This window comes from Crocuta crocuta, unplaced genomic scaffold (genome assembly GCF_008692635.1).
Source record: "Crocuta crocuta isolate KB4526 unplaced genomic scaffold, BGI_CrCroc_1.0 scaffold156, whole genome shotgun sequence".
NCBI lineage: Eukaryota > Metazoa > Chordata > Mammalia > Carnivora > Hyaenidae > Crocuta > Crocuta crocuta.
The window spans coordinates 261,748-271,186 of record NW_027531308.1 but is presented as its reverse complement, the minus strand read 5'-3'; the positions used below and the strand labels follow the sequence as shown (position 1 = coordinate 271,186).

The 9,439-nt window shown below is 35.0% G+C and overlaps 1 protein-coding gene across 2 annotated transcripts; it reads left to right on the top strand.

The window, feature by feature from the left end:
- The first annotated feature begins 1,599 nt into the window (after positions 1-1,599).
- LOC144237938 (olfactory receptor 4F3/4F16/4F29-like) lies at positions 1,600-7,724 on the top strand. 2 transcript variants are annotated; one of them, XM_077771648.1, is made up of 2 exons: positions 1,600-1,609; positions 6,787-7,724. In XM_077771648.1, the coding sequence occupies exons 1-2, from the start codon at positions 1,600-1,602 to the stop codon at positions 7,722-7,724; spliced, it is 948 nt and encodes a 315-aa protein (XP_077627774.1). The 2 variants fall into 2 exon arrangements, with proteins under 2 accessions (XP_077627774.1, XP_077627775.1); XM_077771649.1 differs by lacking the exon at positions 1,600-1,609 and having other exon boundaries at positions 6,780-7,724.
- The last annotated feature ends 1,715 nt before the right edge of the window (positions 7,725-9,439 follow it).

The following is a 9,439-nucleotide window of genomic DNA, read 5'->3' as shown; positions in this document are numbered from 1 at the left end:
CAATATATAAGCTGGAGTATACGAACCCAAGGTAGACAAAGTCACTCTAACAATAAGACCAAATAATACACAGAGGAAATTCATGCTTCCTACTCATGGGAACTTTGATTTAAGTTCAAAGGTCGTAGTGCCCCAAGGAAGAATGTTTCCAAAGAAAACAAAGCTGAGACTAGGCTTTAACCAGTTTGGGCTCCTCATGTCACTGAATATACAGGAGAGGACTTGCCTCTGACATGTGCGGGGACTGGGGCAAAAGTAAAAAATGGAAGTCTGTAAGCTCTATGCTGAAATATTTGAAAGTTATAAATTATGGTTACAAAATCTTGAGTACAGTATATGCTATTCTTCTCTGTTAATTTATATGATGACTGTATATACACATCCAGATCCTCATGACATATCCTCATTACCAGGGGGATATTTGGTTCCTATTCCACAATGGGACAATGACTATTAAGTCCAGAACTCAGGGGCTTTATTGGAGTGCTTCTAGGTACCTCTTTGTTCATAGTTCTCACCAATGAAAAATAGTGGCATCCCATTAAACAAAGGATCATATCAAGACTGATAACCTACAGGAATGAAGTTTCCAGTCTCATGACCAGTATACCATGATAGCTAGTTTTATATTATATTTTTCTTCCCCCTTTCCCCTTATGTAATTCATATAAAGTACACTGATGGAGGCTGACATTTTAGATTTAGATCACTCTGAAGTGATATAATAGGTAATTATTTGATGCTCAGTTACTTCGGTCCTGATATCTTTTCTATCCGGTTTGTCCCCTGGATAAAAGACAAGAGTGGATGCAGAGAGTAAAAGGATAGTTTCCATTTGTCCCTTCAGTTTCACTTAACTCTTCTGCAGGTGACTCTGTGCATTTATTAAGTTCTTTTCCAGCTACTTACTTTGGGTGTGACAGTTTTTCTGGGGCAGGATCCTGACTGATACAAGTATACAAAATTGAAAATCAAAATATTTGGTTTCTCATCTAATAATACCACTCTTCTGAAGTATTTTAAAAAATTGATAGTCTATTTGTTCAGATATGTGTATCTATTTATATGCACAGCAACACAATATGCATGCCAGTTTGCTACCCAGAGTTTCATTCAACAGTGTGTTATGGGTGTCTTTATAAAGTTTGAACTTGCTTTTCAACAGCATCAGAGAATTTGACTATATGGATATATCATAATGTCTTTAATTTATCATCAGTTGATATATGTTTCAGCTGTTTCATTCATTTTTAAAAATTAATTAATTAATCTATTTATTAGAGAGAGGGAGAGAGAGAGTGTGTGAGAGAAAGCGCAGGGGAAAGGAGCATAGAGAGAGAGAATTTCAAGCAGGCTCCGCCTTCAGCATGGAGTTCGATGGGGGGGCTCAATCCTATGACCCAGGAATCATGAGCTGAACGGAAATCAAGAGTCGGATGTTCAACTGACTGAGCCACTCAGGGGTCCCGGTTTCATTCACTTTTAAGCTCTCTTCACTGGACTAAATTTCTGTATAGGTTTATATATTTGTATACATCCATATGTTTCATATATTTGTATACATCCATAATTAATTATAAAATTAATGATTGCATAAAAATGAAGTTGAGTGTACATTCTTCTATTTAAATTATACTAAAAAGTTAAGCACAGTGGTTTTGGAGATGATCAAGATGACCATAGTTAATTTTTTTGAGTTAATATTTACCTATTTTCAGAGATTAATTCTAATGAGTAATCACCAATATTTATTAAATTTTTGACAAAACAGCATAAATGTTAAACAAAAATATTCCACTCTTATTTGCTTCTTCCTCTCTAGTGTCTTATTATGAGTTTTAGATCATTGGTTGGTCTGGTCAAACTAGATAGTTCTCTAGAGGTAAAGTCCCCCGATCCAGGAGCTCCTTCTAAACTATCATGTTTTTGCAGTATCACTTGGTTACTGTCTTCTTGAGCTGTAATTGGCTTCATTTATTCTAATGGCAGGATTTTATATGACATTTTGTGTTAGAAAGCACAGGAAAATTTCAGACTCCTTGAAGATATTGTTCCCTTTGTACAGGTAAAATGGAAGGATAGAAATAAATTTAGAAATGCAAAAAGTGCCTTTAATTTTAGACATGATTTTGTTGTTAGAATTGTTATGAATACAAGTCATATCCTCAAGTGCATGTGTCTTATCCTAAAGCAAAGTAGATAGTGTCTAGAATAAGGAACTGAACAGTATAGAAGAATAATTGTGAAAAAGTTGCTTGACATTTTGGAAAAGGCTAACTGATCTTGACTTTTAGCTAGAATCACATTGTATCTTGCGTAATGTGAAAGACATTAAAATAGTCAAATGGTTTTGTAATGTTTTGTGATTAGCATAGATTTCAATTAATCACTCTGTTCCTAATGCTGATTATATAATTATATTATGCTGATCCTCACCCTCTGCCACTTGATTAACAGATGAGAAAGACTGATGACACATGAAGATACAAAAAAACCCCCCAGGGTAATTGTATTTTTCTCTCCATCAGCTTTTCAAAATAGATGGGTATAAACTGATCATCTTCTGTGAAAAGGGAAGCAAATTTATAAGGAACTTGTTAAGTTTATAAGATGGAAAAGGATTTCATAGACATTTCAATAAAAATAAAAGACATGGAGACCAAAAACTCCAAAGCTGAATAAATAATTTCCCACGTAATGTCATTTTAAAATGTAAGCAGAAGATTAAAAAAACAAACCCATAAAGCTACTAGGAGATTGAACTAATTTTTCCAGTCCCTTAAATGGTTTAGAATTGGAGTGTTTTATCTGAATTTTATCTGTAAGTTGTAAGTAGAATTAAGGAAAGTTTAAAGAAGGCTGACAAATGAGAATTTATTTTTTGGATGGGAGTGAGAAAAAGATCCTAAGGGGAATTACAAAAAGTATTGAATTTGTTGAATCTTGGAAACAGAAAGCTAAGGGGTGACTTAAGTTGTTGCATTTGTGTACACAGAAAGTTATTTGAAAAGGACACAGATTTATTTTTCCCACAGAGATAAAAAGTAAAAGCAGAGGAAGATTTTACTTGAGTATAAGGAAGGTTTTGTGACAACTTTAAAGATATAAATGTAGAAAGTATGAGCTTAGGGAGATGTTAAGCTCACAATATTTTTATATTGAGAAAATTTATATGGATATTGATTTAGATTAGTACTTTTTTCAAACCTAACAGCTGTCTGTAGATCCCTTTGACTTGGTAACTCTATTATTTAGAACTTCAGTTACCAATATTGCTTTCACCTATACAGGATTAAATGTATATGGAGATTTGTTTGAAGGATTAATCATTTCCATATGGACCAAGAAAAAGTATTAATCACAAAAGAAGACAGAGCTGGGCCTTGTCTCTTGCATCATGGATGTTTAGTTATAAAATAATGGGTATAATATGATTAAGAAAATTTATTTCAAAGTATAGACAATAAATAAGAGAAGATGATTTGAGAATATCACCATTCAGGAGTTTTGTTTTTTTTTTCCTATGGGTACTTGATGACTTTTAGGTGAATAAATATATCCTTGTGTCTCTATTTAGAAACATCTTTATAACTTTTATTCTGGACTGAGACTTGGATATGACTCCTTCTCAAGTCACTTTAAAACTCTGATGATCCAACTTTTCAATTTTCTATATTCCCTGATATTTGAATGTATTTTTACCCTTTTATTGCATCTAATTTCATATTTATATCTTGTTTAGCTTTAAAGTCATTTTCCCTAAAATTCTCAGTTCTTTCCTAACTGATGGATATTGGAGAGCCAAAAGGCNAATCACAGCTCTATGTGCACAGCTGATAAAGGCCTTTTGAGACACTTTCCTAAGAGCCTTAGCACCTAAAAGGCACCTGGAGATATCATACTATATTTGTGATTACAGAATTTGTCAAGAATGGGACCAGAAAGTAACGTAAATCATACTTCATAAACTACCTTTTACTTAATCTAAAGTAAGCTTTATTTTTCTTTTCTTTGTTATTATGTATATATATTCCTAATCTTCATCCTTTTTAGATTTCCCTTTTAATCTTATTTCTTTTTCCCCCTAACTCTTCTTTACTTTTACACTTCTTTATTTTCTATTTTTCTCTGTTGCTTAGGAGCTATGCACAAACTACCCATCTTCCTTAATTATATAATTGGATATATTTTTAATCATCTAAATATACCCTCTTACTTCAGCAAATACTTAGTTCCTGATATATTTACATATCCCTATTCTGTACCTGGTGTGATTCTAAGTTTTAGGATACATGATAATAAGACAGATGTAGTTCTTCACTCTGTGGAAGTTGCAGTCTCATTAGGAAGGAGAACAAGGGAAAAAAAATCAATAATTTACATTTGTAGTAAGTACTATTAAGAAATACAATGATTTTTTTAGAGGAAATATATTTAATCTACATAGGATGGTATTTATTTTGACCGCTAAAAGATTATAAATATTATAAAGTTATGTGGAAGGAGATAATCATAATGTATTACTGAAATATCTTTTAGACATGAAAGTTCGATGCTCCTACTAGGTATTTATGCAAAGGATACAGGAGTGCTGATTCAAAGGGGCACATGCACACTAATGTTTCTAGCAGCAATATCGACAATAGCCAAAGTATGAAAAGAGCCCAAAGCCCATAAACTGATGGGATAAAGATGTGGTATATATGTATATGTATACACACACACACACACACACACGCAGACACACTGGAGTATTACTTGGTGATCAAAAAGAATGAAATCTTGCCATTTGCAACAATGTGGTTGGAACTACAGTGTATTATGCTAAGCAAAATAAGTCAGAGAAAGACAAATACAAATACCACATGTGATCTTACTTATATGTGGAATTTAAGAAACAAACAGATGAACATAGGGGAAGGGAAACAAAAATAAAATAAAAACAGAGGAAGACAAACCATAAGAACTCTTAAATACAGAGAACAAACTGCGGATTGCTGGCATGGTGTCGGGTGGGAGGATGAGCTAAATGGGCAATGGGCATTAAGGAGGGCCTTTGCTGAGATGAGTACTGGATGTTATATGTAACTGATGAATCACTAATAATTCTATTTTTGAAATAATTATTATACTACATTTAACTAACTTGGATTTAAACAAAAAAAGAAATTAAAAAAAGAAATTTTGATGCTCTGTGCATCAAAATGTACAATGCCATTTTATTTTATTTGTTCATTTATCTTATGTATTGAGCACTACTAAGGACAAACAGAATAAAGGAAAGTAAAATCAATATTTGCTAAATATTTTCACATTGGATACATGATGAAAAACTTTACTTTATCTCTACAACATACTTAGAAAAGCATTATTGCAATTTTATAGATAAACTGAGGTTCAAGAATTTAATTAACTTGCCCAGTATAAACTCAGTGGGTAAATCAGAGAATAAGTCTCAGTTTTGTGAATCCAATATCCATATTCTTTCCACTATATTATGTTGCTTCTCTAAATAAAACTAAAATTAAAAGGTAATGTGGTAAGTCCTTACATAGAGGTTTGAACAAAATTCTTTTCACTGTACCATGACCCCTTCATGTGTTCAGTATTCTACGGCAGTGCTTCTTAAACGGTGAAGCAGTAGGTTCCCCTGCTCCCACACCCTCCAATTCTTCATGGATTGATACTCTAGTAAATGTAAAATCCTACATCTGGATTTTGCTGTGATGTAAAATTGCTGGAGAAGTTTCTAAGCACTCTCAATTTCTGCACTTAGCATGATGCAAACTCATAACAGAAAATTCGTGGACCTGCACCTATGTGTGGACCATTTCTTCAGGGAATCCAAATATGATACGTCATAATCTCTGCCTTCAAGGAGCTTACAGTAGTTTGGCGAGTTAAAACTATACTTAGTTTATTAAAACACAAGACACAGTAAAATAAATGCTAGTGATATAAAGCAAGACCTCACAGATGTGGTTAGAATTTAATAAGCCTTAAAGATAAATATGTTCCAGAGGTGGGGAGTTAGGAGGAAGGGTTTGTTCGTCAGAATAAGGCTTGTAATCTTGGAAGTGAATGAAAGAGCTGAGAAGTGGTGAAGAGTTTTGTGTGACTGGAGCCAGGCTTTATTAGTATTGAAACAAAAATCAAAAGAAATTAGTGTTGGATTCTTATTACCCAACTTGACCAATCTTGTATCTCATGAAAAACATCATAGTATCTAACCTGGGAGGAAGCAGAGGGCTATCAAATGCAAAGAAGGTTTGGTGTTTATGCCAGTAATAATAAAGCAAGAGTTTGTAGGTGTGGTAAGCATTTAAGCAATATTAAAGATGAATATATTCCCAGAAGTGGGGACTGGGGTGGAAGAGAAGAAGGGTCTATGTGTCAGATGAAATTTTATAGACTTGGAAGGGACTGTAATTGTGATGAGTTCTATGTGACTGGGGCCAGATTGTATTAGTTTGGAACCAAAAATCAAAAGCTTTGGCTCATGTTGACTATCTTATGTATCATGACTAATTGCAGCATCAACCCTGGGAGGAAGCAGAGTTATCAAATGCAGCCAACTTGGTGGTAGAGAGCAGCTCCACATGACAGCCACCAATTTTTCTGGGTAATCACATTTGAGAGACCATGAGCATATTAGGTCAGTTCTAATGCTAAAGTAGAAACAGGCTTTCATAATTTTGGCCATCTCTCCTAATTTATTAACATAGTTATCATAATTTTCATTTTCTCCTATTGTCCTTCTTCAGGTAGCAGTGCCGACAATGCCAGTGGATGGAGCGAATCACTCTGTGGAGTCAGAATTTGTGTTCCTGGGACTCAGTGACTCCTGGGAGATCCAACTTCTCCTCTTTGTGTTCTCCTCCACCTTTTATGTGGCAAGCATGATGGGCAACTCCCTCATTATGCTCACCGTGACTTCTGACCCTCACTTACACTCGCCCATGTACTTTCTGTTGGCCAACCTCTCCTTCATTGACCTGGGAGTTTCTTCCGTCAGTTCGCCCAAGATGATTTATGACCTTTTCAGAAAGCGTAAAGTCATCTCCTTTGGTGGCTGCATCGCTCAAATCTTCTTTATTCACGTCATTGGTGGTGTGGAGATGGTGCTGCTCATCGCCATGGCCTTTGACAGATATGTTGCCATATGTAAGCCTCTCCACTATCTGACCATTATGAGCCCCAGAATGTGCCTCTTCTTTCTAGTGGCTGCCTGGATGACTGGCCTTATCCACTCCATGGTTCAACTGGCTTTTGTGGTAAACTTACCCTTCTGTGGTCCTAATGTGCTGGACAGCTTTTACTGTGACCTTCCTCGGTTCATCAAACTTGCCTGCACAGACACCTACCGACTAGAGTTTATGGTCACAGCCAATAGTGGATTCATCTCTGTTGGCTCCTTCCTTATACTCATCATTTCCTATATCATCATCATCCTCACTGTTCAGAAACACTCTTCAGCTGGTTCATCCAAGGCTCTGTCCACACTGTCAGCTCACATCACTGTGGTTTTCTTGTTCTTTGGCCCTTTGATATTTGTCTATATGTGGCCGTCTCCCTCCATACACCTGGATAAATTTCTGGCCATCTTTGATGCTGTTCTCACTCCTTTCCTAAATCCGGTCATCTATACATTCAGGAATCAAGAAATGAAGGTGGCAATGAGGAGAGTATGTAGACAGCTAGTGAACTACAGGAAGATCTCTTAAGGAATGTCTGTATTGTGAAGAGCTCTTATTGATAACTGATGCTCATTATTGATGGTCAAACTCAGAGAGAAGCTCTTGTTTGTCTTGCCTTGATTTGATTATACAAACTGATACTGAGTATTTTTATAGAGGGACATTCATTTTTGAAAAAAAGAGAAGGAGTTACATACGAAGTACTTAAAATCTAAGATTATAATAATTTTGAGCCCCAATTCCTAAGGAATAATATTTATTTGAAGTAATTGTTGGAAATACAAACTAGGGTAGACTTCTTTGCGGCCTTCAGAACAGGGAGGGCTCACTTTTTTAAACAGGAGTCTGTCTCACAGAAAGGAATTTCTACTGGTACTCAGTGGGAGTTTGCTGACAGAAATGAATGAAGTCTTCTTATTGTATGCTGCAGCTTGCCCATATTCTACTCCTTCTGTGGGTCTCTGTCAGGGCTATGAAAGGAGGACAGTATCTTTGAGAGCACACACACAGAATCTTTGAGAACACACATATAGAAGCTCAATGGGTGCATGTCCGGGTAGAAGCCATGTAATCTCAGAATATAAAGAACTGGGAAAACATCACTATCTTTCTCCTAGATTAGTATTATTCAAACCCATTAAATCTTCAAAGCCATTAAATCTTCATTCCCTTTTCTCTTCTACTTCTTCCTCTTCATTTTTCTTCAAGCACTTACGGTCTCTGGGGTATGAAGATCTCCAGCCCATTCCCCTTCATTTTTCAACTTTCTTACTTCTCCTCCCTGCCGTCATTCTTCCTTCTTTTTCCACTTCCTTTCACTTGCTGTTCTGTCCCCTTCTAACTTCCCTTACTGCTGTCCTATTATTTTGTTCCTTTGTCTCCTTTTTTAAAAATTAATGTATATTTGAAACTTAATATTATGCCAGTTTCAGGTGCACAAAATAATGATTCAATATTTGTATATATTGCAAAATGATCACCACAATAAAGCTATCTAACATCTATCACCATACATTACTGCAGTCCTGTTTAAATTTCTATTGCTTGATTATAACTGTAATAAATTGCCTCCTCCACAGGTTTCATGCCTTGAGTGACTTGTTTTGGCCAAAGAAGCTCAGCCATGGTGTGTCAATGAGGGGAGAAAGCTAAATGGCAAGAGTAGAGTCAATCAGAGGAATGGGTTTCACACTTTTGGATACTGTCCCAGATTATACATTACAGTATATATCCTGCCCAATTCCTGTAAAGAATTGAACCAGTTTCACATAATGATATTTACTTTTGATGAAATTTTATTTTCTCATTCCTTTTCTCTTGTCTTCTATTAAAAACTTGTTCACAACCTACTTTGTGAACTACAGAAAATTTGCTTACTAAGAAAATTACACAGAAGACAAAGAATTACATGGATTGCTTCTAGTTAGGAGCAGAAGGAATACAACAATATAAATGTTATGTCATTCTAACAGAAAAAATAAATTCTAGGCTTGCTTTAATACTTTTTGATAGCAGATAGTACTTTTTGATAGCAAAGCATTTCTAAATTTAATCAAATAAGCTCATCAAAGCTGAGCTGTATAAACTTTGCCAAAATTTTCATATCTGTCATTGCTTCTTTTCAGACCCATTATTTAAAGTTAAATATGTATATGTATGTATGTATAAAGTTACATATATATATGTATAACTTCCAAGTTTTAAAACTTGTACTCTAGTTAGTTATCACAGTGTAATATTAG